The 15,520-nt window shown below is 37.8% G+C and overlaps 1 protein-coding gene across 1 annotated transcript in view; it reads right to left on the bottom strand.

Moving 5' to 3' along the window:
• The window catches only part of TASOR2 (transcription activation suppressor family member 2), a 68,778-nt gene extending 53,567 nt beyond the window's left edge, over window positions 1-15,211 (bottom strand). Inside the window, exons 1-2 of the mRNA XM_081229223.1 lie at window positions 15,141-15,211; window positions 3,119-3,214 (exon numbers count right to left, since the gene is read on the bottom strand). Of these exons, the coding sequence (XP_081085349.1) occupies window positions 3,119-3,214; window positions 15,141-15,201 (157 nt within the window). The 5' untranslated portion in view covers window positions 15,202-15,211. The remainder of the gene's footprint in view (window positions 1-3,118; window positions 3,215-15,140) is intronic.
• Window positions 15,212-15,520: the final 309 nt, after the last annotated feature.

The following is a 15,520-nucleotide window of genomic DNA, read 5'->3' on the forward strand; positions in this document are numbered from 1 at the left end:
TACAACTGGATGTGTCACAGACATAACTGAAGTGTCTACTTAATGTAAGTCTTAATTTCTTCAATCAAAAAATGTGCAATATACCACCTACCATGGTAGCTACTATCACCATTATTTTTATTTTAACTTTTATAATTATGAAGATCTCATTTTATTTACTTATGTATTTACCACAGAACTAATTACATATCAAATCTTCAACAAATATTAGATTAATTTTAAAAGAACTAATTTTTAGTGTGTATCAACGCATTAACCATTTACTCAAATACATGAAAAGAACAGTCAAAGTAGATCTTCAATGATTTCTTTCAGAGTATTCATCATGGTTTATAATTACATAATCATAATTATTTCACTAATGTCTATTACCTAATAAACCAAGCCTTATGAGGACAGGAATCATGTCTGTTTTGTCTATTTGTGATTACCCAGCATCAGCCCAATGCCTGGCACACAGTGAATGTTCAGTAAATATGTATTTGATAATTAAATGAAAGAATAATACTTATGCAATTTAATCTGTTCCAAAACTCAGAAAAAGGAAGAGCTTCCCAATTTTTTTTATAAAGCAGTCAAATGCTAACACCAAAATCTGACAAAGAAAATACATAAGAAAGGAAACTATAGATCTAGCTCATGAATATTGATACTAAAATCCTAAAATATGTGTATTGGCAAAGAGAATCCATCAGGACACTAAAATAATAACAGAAGTCAATTAAGGTACATTTTAGGAATTATGAATTGGTTCAATAAATAGGAAATCCATAAATTTAACTAACCACATTAACAGGTCGAAGTTATCATGAGGGGCTGCTGGAATATGGGATGAGGTAGGAGAGCCACGTCAGACTGTCCAAAGGAAGTTACTATATACTTCTTTCCAAACAGATGACTTAGATAAGTTTTTGTTGCTGCACAGTATTTTTTTCATTTATGTAGTATTATTTTGGCCATACTTAATCTAAAAAACAAATTGATGCTCCCAAATAAAAGAAAGCTGTTCATTTAATGTAACACAGAAAACAATCCTACCATTAAGTTGTTTAGGGGAAACAAAAGCTGATAACAAAGGAGAAGTATGTATATATATATACACAAAGTCTTAAGAACATATACCATGATTTAAACAATGGTCATCATCTGTATAATGCTTATCAATATCTGATGTTTTTCTTGTTTATTTGATTATGCTCCCACCACTAGATTATTAGCTTCATGAATACAGGAATTTATCCTTTTCCATGCTGTACCTCAGTGCCCAGAACAGTGCCTGGTACACAGTAAGGTTTCAATAAACATTCATGTATTGAATGAATCAATCCATATTCCAAATCACTTCACTTCTCTACTTAAACCCTTAGCGGCTTCTCGTTGCCCCCTGAATACAACACACACTCCCTGCCATGGCCCTCTGAAATCTGACCCCTGCCTGCCATGGCCCTGTGAAATCTGACCCCTGCTTGCTTCTTCCACCTCACCTGATCCTCCCTCCTCTGGCTTACTACTACGGTCCAGCTACCCTGGTCTTTCCATTCAAGCTCTTTGCTCTTTTCAGGCCTTTGCACTTGCTGTTATTTCTGACTGAAACGCTCGCTCTCTTGTTTTGCCCTTGGCTTAGCTTCCTCTCTTCTTTTAGTGAAATCTCAAGTTATTCCCTCAGATAAACCTCCTCTGATCACCCCACTTAAAGTAGGTATTTTTTTTTAATCACTCATTACAACATACAGCTATTTTGTCAGTTTACCTTTGGGTGTGTGTGTGTCCATCTTCCCCAGCAGAATGTAAGGTCCACAGAGGCAGATACTCTTTGTCTTGCTCACAAAGCCCTTCAGTACCCAGCAGAGCTCCTAGCACCACAGTACTCAATGCTCTACCAAGTTATCTTCGGGTAGGTCAAGTACAGGTAATTTCTGTTTCATTTTTTTACAGCTTTACATATTATTTGAAATTTTACGTAAGCATAAATATAATCTGGGGAAGTAAAGCTATTTTCATTTTGGAAAAAAAAATCTCCCATGGCCCTAAGTAGAAGCAAGTTAGTTTTTAAAATGAACACAAAGTAAATGAATGGAAATAGCATTTCCCATAAGCCAAAACAGTAAGAAACCCATAAGATAAAGCTTCTCTATTAAAAAATAGAAAATACTACAGAATGAGAAATGTATGATTTTCATAACAATTTTTAAGTTCTTAAAAATTGAAAAATTTTAAAATTTCTTAAATTAAAAAAGTCTACCGGGCTTCCCTGGTGGCGCAGTGGTTGAGAGTCCGCCTGCCGATGCAGGGGCCACGGGTTCGTGCCCCCGTCTGGGAAGATCCCACATGCCACGGAGTGGCTGGGTCCGTGAGCCATGGCCGCTGAGCCTGCGCGTCCGGAGCCTGTGCTCCGCAACGGGAGAGGCCACAACAGTCAGAGGCCCGCGTACCGCAAAAAAAAAAAAAAAAAAAAAAAAAAAAAAGTCTACCATGTACAAAAGTTTAAATGTTTTCTAATATCAAGATAATCACCTACAGAAAGAATAAAAACCAAGATACCCTTGCTATTATTTGAAGTGCAAAAGTCCATTTGGAATCACTGCTTTACAATTCAAAAGATTTCCTAAAATACTCTAAGTCTACACACACAGAAGAGTTGTAAAGAGTGATGCCATCTCTCTGGCAGTTCGGCAAGGGTTTCCCCACTCTACGCTCGCAGAATCCCATGAGTCAGGAGGCAAAGGCGCTCCGTAAACCCTTAAGTACACAGAACCATTTGTTCACCACCTACCTCGGCGGCCCCACCAAAGCTTCACTCCCTAAAGCCCCCTGAAGGTGGGACACCCAGTCCATCCCTTCTCCCAGTCTCCTCGTCACCCAGTTCTCTGGCAGGCAGCTCACCGGCCAGGTGGGAGGCCCCAGATGCAGGTGTCTCCAGGAGCCCCTGGCTGGGTGGGGGTGAGGGCCGGCCCCTCCTCCTCACCTCATGGTGCGTGGGGGAGGGGGCTGTCCCTCTGCCCAGCTGGCCCCTCCGGCCCCCTCCCGCCAGAGAAAGCCAGTGTGGCGGGGGCGGCACGGGCTGTGCCTTTAAAAGTCAACAAGGGCGGATGGCGAACCGTGAGCGCCGCACACTCACACAGCCGGGTAGCCAGGTCGGGGAGCCGCAGTCTGGTCCGAGGGCTGGACAAGCAGAGTGTCCTCAGTTCCCTGTTTCTGACGTCTCCCAGTACTCCTAGGTGGACAGTTTTATTGTTATTTTACAAAGATCGCTCCAAGCTTCAATTCCCTCGAAGGTCTTGCCTGCAGGTTATTCAGCAACCATTCTGGATTGCAAATCCCAGACCTAAACCGAAATCCATGTCTTTTCACCACAGTGACCCCAAGTTATTCTAACTCACCGCTGCTATAAAGCTTTCCCATTATTGTCTAGTAAACTTGCTGATTATGGTTTCATGGGGCTTTGCTGTGTAATTTACAAAAATAAAAGGTCTACTGAATATGGTTTTGGATACTCCATATATGCCCAGGAGATGCTGATACCAGCACCCAGGGTTGGGATGGGGTGCTTGTCCCTCTCACTAAGCCACACAGCCCTAACAAAACTCATGAAACATAAAGTTGGAGTGTGTGTGTGTGTGTGTGTGTGTGTGTGTGTGTGTGTGTGTTTGGCCTGATCTAAGGACGTCTTTCCTTTTGGCTTATGTTTTAACCAAGTAATCTAAGGCATCCATATGCATTTCCTGGACCATATCTGCACTTGCTAGAGGAAAACTAATCAGGAGCTCCTAGAGAATCATTGCCGCTATGGTATTGTACAAATAGAAAACATACAGGAAAACCTTAACTCACAAAGTCATAAAGAATCATGTAGATTAATTACTATTTAAAATAGCAAAATCGCTTTGCATATTTAGTATATGCAATGGGAGAGCAACTACCTTCTTTTTAAAAAACTTAAAAAAATTATTTCCATTGCTAGGGGGAAAATTGGCTGCGGGTGGTGGTGGTGTGATGAATTGGGAGATTGGGATTGACATGTATACACTAACATGTATAAAATGGATTATATAAAAGGGGCTTCCCTGGTGGCGCAGTGGTTGAGAGTCTGCCTGCCGATGCAGGGGACACGGGTTCGTGCCCCGGTCTGGGAAGATCCCACGTGCTGCGGAGTGGCTGGGCCCGTGAGCCGTGGCCACTGAGCCTGCGAGTCCAGAGCCTGTGCTCTGCAACGGCAAAGGCCACAACAGTGAGAGGCCCGCGTACCGCAAAAAAAAAAAAAAAAAAAGTAACTAATAAGAACCTGCTGTATAAAAATATAAAGACAATTCAAAAGTAAAAAAAAAAATTATTTCCATTGCTAAAAATGAGTTATCCCTTTGTACTATGATTTTTTCATTTAACTGTGGCTTACTTTTAGACTTAATATTCAATTTTTGAAGATTGTTTTAACATTTTCAAAATCCATTTCTACTATAAAAAAGATTTCTGTATTTCAGACAGATGCTTATAATCTTATATCATATTTTGTTTTCTTTCTTGCTATGCTGTGTAAAAAGTCAACAGATTCTTTGGAGAACATACTTTCCATATTCAAGATTATGCACTTTTTATTAGAATCACTTCAAAGTTTATATGGTGCCATTTTCAGACATCTGTATAAAGGAACCGGCCTTTGTTCTGGCTCATCAAACCACGTTTACTAATTTGTGCTTCAGCATTAAACTATCAGCCTGCAATGAAATGGCTGCATTAAACTCATTACTGTATTTATACACTACAAAGATATAGTTAAGTAGCTTTGTCCTTCTTACAAGAAAATCCTAAGACTAAATTTCTCTCAGGGTCAATTACATTTTAAGACCTGCTTTAGATTATTTTGATTATCACATATAACAAAAAGAAAAGTGGCATCTAATCCATGCCATAACAATGATTTTTTTTTTAATCACCACCACCCCTAGATATATCCCATCACAAATGCCCTGGGCAGAGAACAGGCCTATTTACTAAAGGTGGCTCATAGAGAAGTGGAGGATAACCACAGGATGAAGCAGGTGCTTCAACCGGTCAAAACAGGCCTCAGGAGTTGGGGTCTTGACTATTTAATGAGGGAGCAGGTGTATCCAACGTTTCTAAACAAGGTTTATTTCACCGTACCAAGGAGGGCAGAGTCTTTAACACAGAATATTACCAAGGGATTTAGTTATCCAATTAAGTGTTACTGAATTCTTAAGAAAAAACAGAAAGTATGCCCCAGACACTTCTTAGAAAATTCATAAATAAAAAAAGAGAGGCCAAATTTAAAAACAAAAACAAAAGGCCAATTGAGTTAAACAATAAAAACCAAAAGCTAGTTCCTTTTTTTTAAAAGAAAGATTTTTTTTTAATGTGGACGATTTCTTTAAAAAATCTTTACTGAATTTGTTACAATATTGCTTCTGTTTTATGGTTTCTGTTTTTCTCCCCCGCCAGCCATGAGGCATGTGGGATCTTAGCTCCCCCACCAGGGACTGAACCCACACCCCCTGCATTGGAAGGTGAAGGCCTAACCACTGGACCACCAGGGAAGTCCCCAAACTGGTTCTTTTGGAATAAGTAACCTTTAGCAAATATAATCAATAAAGAGAAAAAATTAAATATCAACAAAAGGAGGCTAACCACAAATACAGGGATAAATTTCTAAAATTATAAATTATCACACACTATACCAATAAATTTGAAAATTATAAAAATATAATTTACTAACATTGGTCTAAATGGAAGAAACATCTGAATAAACCAATTACGATGAAAATACTGAAAGAGTAGTCGCAGTCCTACTCCTCTCAAAAGACCAGTTCCAGAGTTTTATTGTCAAGGTTCACTTTTCACTTATCAGATTATCAAAAATCCACGAGTTTCGCAATGCAGTCTGTTGGGGAAACTGTGGGAAACAAAGGAAAAGAAAAGCAAAAGACCAGGAGAAAATATTTACTATGAAGGTTACAAAAGATTTATTTATACATTAAGATAAATAGATCAATAGAATATAAAAATGGAAATTCACAGTTTAGGAATTATGAATAGTCAATAAACACATTTCAAAACACCTCCAATTTACAGACTTAAGCCAAATGAACCCAAGCAAGATAAATATAGATACAGTGAAACAGCAGAAAGCTAAAAGCAAAGGGAAAAATATTAAAGCAGCCAGAGACAAGGAACTGAAAGACTGACAGGTGACTTTTCAATAGCAATAATGGAAACCAAAAGACAGAGGAATGAGATCTTCAAATTGCTACAAGAAAGTAACTGCCAACCTAAACTGCTATATTCAGCAAAAACATCTTCCTTAAGTAATGGTGAAACAAAGACATTTTCAGGTAAACACAAACTAAGAGAGTTCATCTATTCCAAAGGATAGACTTTAAGCAGAAGGAAAATGGCCCTAGATGGATGGTCTAAAAGATAAAACAATCAATGAATAATAGAGAAAGTAGCAAAAATGTGGGAAATATAAAAAAGGACTGACTGCAAAACGCAATAACAATTCTAAACAGGTCTCATTCTGTCTTGTAAGAATATTAAAAAAAATTAAACTACATAATAATAACATGTTAAGTCATGAGGGGCTGAATAAAATTAAACTACTAAGGTTCTTGTATTATCTAAGAGGAGGATAAAGATATTGGTTATTTTTAGATTTTGAAAAGTCAAGGATGCATGATATTTCTAGGATAACTATAAAAAGAGAAAAAAGTATAAAACTTCTGAATTAATACATGAGGAAAATGAAATGATATAAGATATTAAATAACTATTTTAAAAAATAACAAAAAAGGAGAAAAAAGAAATATAAAACAGCCAGGACAAATAGAAAGCAAAAATAAGAGCAACTGTAGCAAATGTAAATAGGCTCTATATCCCAGCTAAAAATGTTTGAAAATTGCATTAAAATTCCAACAGATGCTCTTTAAAATAAGCATATCTAAAACATACACATGCATACAAATCTACAGCTATCTCAAAAATAGTTTAATAAATGAAAAAACAAAAGATAAACACAAAAAGAAATATATGATAAGACTTCCCTGGTAGCTCAGTGCTTAAGAATCTGCCTGCCAATGCAGGGGACACAGGTTCAAGCATTGGTCCGGGAAGATCCCACATACTGCGGAGCAACTAAGCCCATGTGCCACAACTACTGAGTCTTCAAGCCAAACTACTGAGCCCACGTGCCACAACTACTGAAGCCTGCGAGCCTAAAGCCTGTGCTCCGCAACGAGAAGCCACCGCAATGAGAAACCTGCACACCACAACGAAGAGTAGTCCCCTCTTGCCGCAACTAGAGACAGTCCGCACACAGCAACAAAGACCCAACACAGCTGAATATAAAATATAAACAAATAAATTAATTAAAAAAAGGAATTAAAAAAATTTTTTTAATTAAAAATAAAAACAAATACATGATAGAGATAATCACAAAGCTAAAAAAGGATTCACTGAAAAGACTAATATAGCTGATAAACTACAGGCAAGATGAATTAATAGAAAAGGAGGAGGGGAGTTGGGAACAGAAATATGCAGTATCAGAAATGAAAAAGGGAGACATAATTACACATTCTTCAGACATTAAAAACAGGAAGAGGGCACTTTTAACAACTCTGTACCAATAAATATTACATTTAGACAAAATGGACAGAGTCCTAGAAAAAATCTAATTTACCAAAACTGACATAATTTTCTTTAAGGATCTAAGTAATCCTGCAACCATTAAAAAAAATAAATCACTAGTCAAGAATCTGCCACCACCAAAACTTCAAACCCAAGTGGATTCAATGGTAATTTCTACCACAACTGGTTATCCATATGTGAATAAAGTTAAAATTACAGCTATACTCCAAACTACCCACAAATAACAATTCTAAATATACAGACATGAAATAAAAATGTTTAAAATTAAGAATTACTAGCACCACAAAGAGAAAAAGAATTTGCAACCTACTTAACTATCAAAAGACTAGTACCTAGAGTATGTAAAGAAGTCCCAAAGTTCAACAACCCAATAAAAAACAGAAAAATGGACAAAGGATATGAACAGTTAGTACAAAAGAAAAGGGGAGGGAAAGACCTTTAAGCATATATAAAGATGCTCAAACTCAGTCCAAGAAAATGTAAATTCAAATAAACTGATACCACTTTTCACTGATCACACTATCAAAACCTATAAATTTATTAGCATATTCCGCGAGACGAGGTTTTAGGAAAAATAGTCACTTAGGTATACTGCAGGTAAGAGTGCAAAATCCAAGGAAAAGCAGTTTGGCAATATTTATCAAAATTTCAAAAGCATTTACATGTTGACCCAACAATCACAGTTTTGGAAATTAACTGTATAGAAATCTCACATACAAAATGACGACTCTACAAAGTTACTCCGTGCACCACTGTTTTTTTTTTTTAATAGCAAAAGATTAGAAAAATATCAAATACTCTATCTACTACAGATTAGGTTAAACTGGTACAGCCACAAAATAGAAAACTGCTTTTCCTACTCTATAGAATGAGTATGCTTCCTCTATACTGATTTGTGAAGATTTCCAGAATATACTGAAAAGTGGAGGAAAATAATGGAGCGTAAGAGCAGAAATTAGAGTAAGAAGGAGGAATATAAAAAAATACACTGGGGGAATGAGCTGGACAGGTACAGGGAAGAAAGACTTTCTTCAATGTACACCTTTACATGTTTTTAAATTGTTTAAATAAATGATCCTAGTAACTTTTTTAGCAACAGGAAGAGTTCACCAACTTGTATATATAACATATTTCATTTTAATTTGTAGATATTAGTAAGAAAAAACAAGCAGCCTGTAGAAAACAGACCCTGAGTTTCTTTTAAGTAATCAGAGAAATGCAGTTTAAAACCACAGTAATATATCATTTCACTTCTACCAGACCAGCAAAAAATTTAAAAGTTGGACAATGCCATATGTAGAGAGAATGGAGAGCAAAGTGAGGTTTCATTCACAACTGGTGGAGTACAAATCAGAATCACCATCTGGGAAAAGTTAGATATTATCTAATGAAATTGAACATGCAAATATCCTCCCAATGGATCTAGCACTTCCACTACAAATATGCCCGAGCAACAGTATTGTGTATATGCACTTGGAGATGACTGAGAACATTTATGGTTCCACTAATTATAATAGCCCAATGTTAGAAATAACCAGTATGTTCATAAAGAATAAAATGGATAAATGTATAATATATTCTTAGAGTAGATTATTATACTTCAACAAAAACGAATGAATCACAGGAGTGGTTCCCAAAGTGGTGATGATAATGTAAGTGATTTTTTGGTATTATATATTGAAATGTGTCATCATTTGGTAAATCTACATAATTCAGTGAACTAGTATCTTCCTCATGACCAATACATGGGTGAAAGATCCCTTTAAAGTGCAAGCTACCAAAGAAGTCACAAAGAAAGAAAACTACAGGCCAATATCACTGATGAACATAGATGCAAAAATCCTCAACAAAATACTAGCAAACAGAATCCAACAGCACATTAAAAGGATCATACACTATGATCAACTGGGATTTATCCCAGGAATGCAAGAATTCTTCAATATACAAAAATCAATCAATGTGATACACCATATTAACAAATTGAAGGAGAAAAACCATATGATCATCTCAATAGATGCAGAAAAAGCTTCTGAAAAAATTCAACACCCATTTATGATAAAAACCCTCGAGAAAGTAGGCACAGAGGGAACTTACCTTAACATAATAAAGGCCATATATGACAAACCTCAACATAATAAAGGCCATATATGACAAACCCACAGACAGCATCGTTCTCAATGGTGAAAAACTGAAACCATTTCCTCTAAGATCAGGAACAAAACAAGGTTGTCCACTCTCACCACTATTATTCAACACAGTTTTGGAAGTTTTAGCCGCAGCAATCAGAGAAGAAAAAGAAATAAAAGGAATCCAAACCAGAAAAGTAGAAGTAAAGCTGTCACTGTCTGCTGATGACATGATACTATAGAGAATCCTAAATACTCTACCAGAAAACTACTAGAGCTAATCAATGAATCTGGTAAAGTAGCAGGATACAAAATTTATGCACAGAAATCTCTTGCATTCCTATACACTAATGTTAAAAAAATCTGAAAGAGAAATTAAGGAAACACTCACATTTACCGTTGCAACAGAAAGAATAAAATACCTAGGAATAAACCTACCTAAGGAGAAAAAAGATCTGTATGCAGAAAACTATAAGACACTGATGAAAGAAATTAAAGGTGATACCAACAGAGGGAGAGATATACCATGTTCTTGGATTGGAAGAATCAACATTGTGAAAATGACTCTACTACCGAAAGCAATCTACAGATTTAATGCAATCCTTATCAAACTATCAATGGCATTCTTCACAGAACTAGAACATAAAATTTCACAATTTGTATGGAAACACAAAAGACCCCAAATAGCCAAAGCAATCTTGAGAACGAAAAACAGAGCTGGAGGAATCAGGCTCTGTGGCTTCATACTATACTACAAAGCTATAGTAATCAAGACAGTATGGTACTGGCACAAAAACAGAAATATAGATCAGTGGAACAGGATAGAAAGCCCAGAGATAAACCCACGCACATATGGTCACCTTATTTTTGATAAAGGAGGCAGAATATACAATGGAGAAAAGACAGTCTCTTCAATAAGTGGTGCTGGGAAAACTGGACAGCTACATGTAAAAGAAGGAAATTAGAACACTCCCTAACACCATACACAAAAATAAACTCAAAATGGATTGAAGACCTAAATGTAAGGTCATACACTATAAAACTCTTAGAGGAAAACATAAGCAGAACAGTCTCTGACATACATCACAGCAAGATCCTTTTTGATCCACCTCCTAGAGAAATGGAAATAAAAGCAAAAATAAACAAATGGGACCTAATGAAACTTAAAAGCTTTTGCACAGCAAAGGAAAACATAAACAAGATGAAAAGACAACCCTCAGAATGGGAGAAAATATGTGCAAATGAAGCAACTGACAAAGGATTAATCTCCAAAATTTACAAGCAGCTCATGCAGCTCAGTATCAAAAAAACCAACAACCCAATCCAAAAGTGGGCAGAAGACCTAAATAGACATTTCTCCAAAGAAGATATACAGATTGCCAACAAACACATGAAAGGATGCTCAACATCACTAATCATTAGAGAAATACAAATCAAAACTACAATAAGGTATCACCTCACACCAGTCAGAATGGCCATCATCAAAGAATCTACAAGCAATAAATGCTGGAGAGGGTGTGGAGAAAAGGGAACCCTCTTGCACTGTTGGTGGGGATGTAAATTGATACAGCCACTATGGAGAACAGTATGGAGGTTCCTTAAGAAACTAAAAATGGAACTACCATATGACCCAGCAATCCCACTACTGGGCATATACGCTGAGAAAACCATAATTCAAAAAGAGTCATGTACCACAATGTTCACTGCAGCTCTGTTTACAATAGCCAGGACATGGAAGCAACCTAAGTGTCCACTGAGATGAATGGATAAGGAAGTGGCACATATATACAATGGAATATTACTCAGCCATAAAAAGAAACAAAATTGAGTTATTTGTAGTGAGGTGATGGACCTAGAGTCTGTCATACAGCATGAAGTAAGTCAGAAGGAGAAAAACAAATACCATACGCTAACACATATATATGGAGTCTTAAGAAAAAAAAGTTCTGAAGAACGTAGGGGCAAGACAGGAATAAAGATGCAGACGTAGAGAATGGACTTGAGGACACAGGGAGAGGGAAGGGTAAGCTGGAATGAAGTGAGAGAGTGGCATGGACTTATATATACTACCAAATGTAACATAGCTAGCTAGTGGGAAGCAGCCGCATAGCACAGGGAGATTAGCTCGGTGCTTTGTGACCATCTAGAGGGGTGGGATAGGGAGTGTAGGAGGGAGATGCAAGAGGGAGGAGATATGGGGATATATTTATATGTATAGCTGGTTCACTTTGTTATAAAGAAGAAACTAACACACCATTGTAAAGCAATTATACTCCAATTAAGATGTTAAAATAATGCAAGCTAGACCAATAGGTTTTAATGTCACATAGTTTGAGAAGTTCATTGATTTCAAACTCTACATTGCAGCTAACCTTTAAGAAACTATTAGGTTTTGATGAGTATTAAAGAAAAATATAACTATTTAAAAGAATATTAAAATATTCCTCCCTTTTCTAAACATACAGCTCAGTGAGGCCTGATTCTTTCATATACTTCAACCAAAACAGTATATTGCAACTAACTGAATGCAGAAGCAAACATGAGACTCCAGTCATTAAATATATTTGCAAAAATGTAAAACAATGCCACTCTTGCCACTAACTTATTTTGGGTTTTGGAACATAGTTATTTTTCATTAAAAATGTTGTTTAAGATGTAGTGGGTTTACTATTATTATTAGTAGTATTTTTTAGAGGTATACACCTCTATAAGCAATACACCATATGCTTAATGGTATATGTAAATATACCAATATCTACGTTTAAAATTGGTTGGTTTTAATATCTAATATGATATAATCCACATAAGCAAAGGATCTTTGTGATCCTCAATACTTCCTAGAACTGTGAAGGAGTCTTGAAGTTTCTGAATTGAGCTATAGGTACATGCTTCAACAGGGATGGATCTCAGAAACAACGTTTAACGAAAGTAATTCACAGAGTACACAATATGATTCTAGTTAAAGTTCAAAAACAGGTGAAAGTAAACAATATGTTGGTTAAGCATACATATATAGTCGATAAAACTGTAAAGAAAAGCAAAGGAATAATTAACACAAAATTCAGGATGACCATGGTGATGGGGGCAGAGAATCCTTTGTTTCTAGAGCAAGGCACACACCAAAGGCTTCTAAGGTACTTGTGATGGTCTATTAAGCAGAGTACACAGATACAGTTTTTTGTTTTTGTTTTTTAAAACAGTACATATAAATGGTATATTTCACAACAAAAATTTTAACAGAAGAAACAAGGAGACATACCTATCCTCTTAGAAGGAAAAACTCAAAAGAATGTCTCTTCTCCAATTAATTTATAAATTCAATGCAATCACAAACAATATCTATCCCAATAAGATTTTCTATAGAACTTGAAAAGATGATTTTAAATTTCATCTGGAAGAAAAATGCAAAAGAAGAGCCCAAAGCTTTTTTCAAAAGAAAGTACCAAACTATATTATAAAGCTACAATAATTAAAACAGTGTGGTAGTAGATAAATGGGTCAAAGAAAAGAAGAAAATTCAGAACTCAATTAAAAAAAAAATCAGCAAAGTATATGACCTGGCCAAAAATGCTTAAGTTTCCTACTACCCAAGGAAGATAAACATTTAAATGAGATGTTATTTCAACTATTAGAAAATTAGTAAAATATTACCATCCGGTGCTGGCTAGTGGGGAGATAAAACACATCTTTTAAGAAAGTGATTATAAAAGGGTACAATCATTTGAGGGTAATTTAATAGCATTATTATCCATCATTCTCAGAAGCAATCAAGTCTACGATTCATAGAAATACTATGATGGGCACATGAAGCACTGCTTATAATGGCAAAAAATTCACTGCAGCATTTTAGTTATAAGGGAAAACTTGAAAATAACTTAAACGTCCATCAGTAGAGGAATGAAAGACTCATTTGACAAATTGATGCCATATCTATTTAATTACACTAAATAGATATATCACACTGCATTTATTTAACAAACACTACGTCTCAGTTAAGTTTTTAGACACTTTGCAGATTTTAATTCATTTAAGCAACTATGTCTGGATTACAGGAGATGCTCCTGATACAGCTCTTTTTAAAAAAGAAGTGGTTACACTTGGACAAATGTCCTTAAAAAAACGAAATTTCAAACACTGTTCTCTGTCTTCCTTAAAATAGTTGTGAACACTGTGTCACTTTTAATTTTTCTCCAGTCTGAGTTATTTACTGATGTACTGAGTATACTGTATAGAGCTATCCGGTTCTAGAAGGCAGTTTTTCAACAGAAAAGTATTTTTACACTATTAAGGAATAGCAGCTCTGTTATAAACCTCCTGAGTAGGCTTACTACCAATCTCAGAACCTATAATATTAAATATAGCCAAACCCCTTTCCCCTTCTAATACTTTTTCAGGGGAACACCGTGGGCCCTTGGATCACCAACGTTACTGCAATAACACCGTATGCTTGCACAGCACTTAACGTCTGGAATATATTTTCAAAAACCTTACTGCCCTAATTTTACCTTACAGGGAGAATAAAGGGTAAAAGAGGTGTATTTAAATATATGGATTTCAAATAGACAAGTGATTAAGAGAAACTCGAGGATTTTCAAAGGATCTTCCCCCCAATTTTGAGGTTAATGTGCCACGTTCTCCCACAAATGCTGCTTGGTGCCACCTTCAGACAAACTGCTGGGTTGCATGGACCAACCTACGATGACGCGCTACTTCAGTTTTCAGCTAAATGACCCTCCCTGGGGAAAGACCTCTTCCTTCTATGCCTACTTTAAAAAAGAAAAGGTCACACACGGCCAATGAAGTCTATGCAGAAGGAAAGCGGAGGTAAGGACTTCACCAAGAATCCTTAGAAAAGTACTTCACTGCCAGTCCCAACCCAAGGAGCAAAGCTTCAGCTGGCTACTTCTTACAACGTCCACGAGGATGCATAGGTCCTCTCACAGGCAACTCAAAGGAAGTGCTGAACCGCCCTACACTTTCCGCCTCCGAAAGGGGAAACAGGAATTCTGATGCCTTACACACCTGGAAGACGCTCACTGCCTAGAAACGGTGAAGATCGGTGTGTTAGCAGCTGAGAGCAGCCACAGGTGGAGTCAGAGCCGAAGCAGCAAAGCAAAAGCGATTCTGAAAACCTCGGCCCCCCGCCCCTCCCACCCAGAGCAGCGCTAACAGGCAAGAACGCGTCAGTCAACTCAGCATCCATGAGAAGCACGCAAAGTCGATTGGAACTGAATTTTTCATTAAAAAAAGACAACAACGAACCCCGCACAGCCCGAGCGGCCACGCCGGGCACTCGGCCCCGGAGAACGGGCTCCTCTCGCGTCCCCCCGGGTAGACGTCCACGAGGGGCAGTCTCACCTGTCGTGTGCGCCGCCGCCGCCCCCGCGGACCGAAGATCAGCGTTCAGTTTCCTCTCCATGCTAAGATGCTGTCCGCGCCTCCGCACGCGCTTACTCCCCTCAGGCCCTCGAGGCCGAGCGTGACAGATCCCGTCGGACCCTGCCAACCAGCCGCGCCCGGGCCAACTCCCCGGGCCGGGGAGCTGTCGGGCCGCCCCTTGCAGGGACTCCCCTCCTCCCGGTTCCACAGGGCCCGCGTTCGCACAGGCTCGTCAGCGGCGCGCGGGACCCTCCACGTCGCAAACAGCCCTTCCTCTCCGCCCTTGTGCCAAGAACGCCGCCCGGGCGTCGCGGGGCGGCTCCGAGGCGCCGGCGGCAGTGACGCGGGCCCGGCGTCCA

The sequence above is a fragment of the Mesoplodon bidens genome, assembly GCF_964165515.1.
Source record: "Mesoplodon bidens genome assembly, chromosome: 3".
In the NCBI taxonomy this organism is placed as follows: Eukaryota; Metazoa; Chordata; class Mammalia; order Artiodactyla; family Ziphiidae; genus Mesoplodon; species Mesoplodon bidens.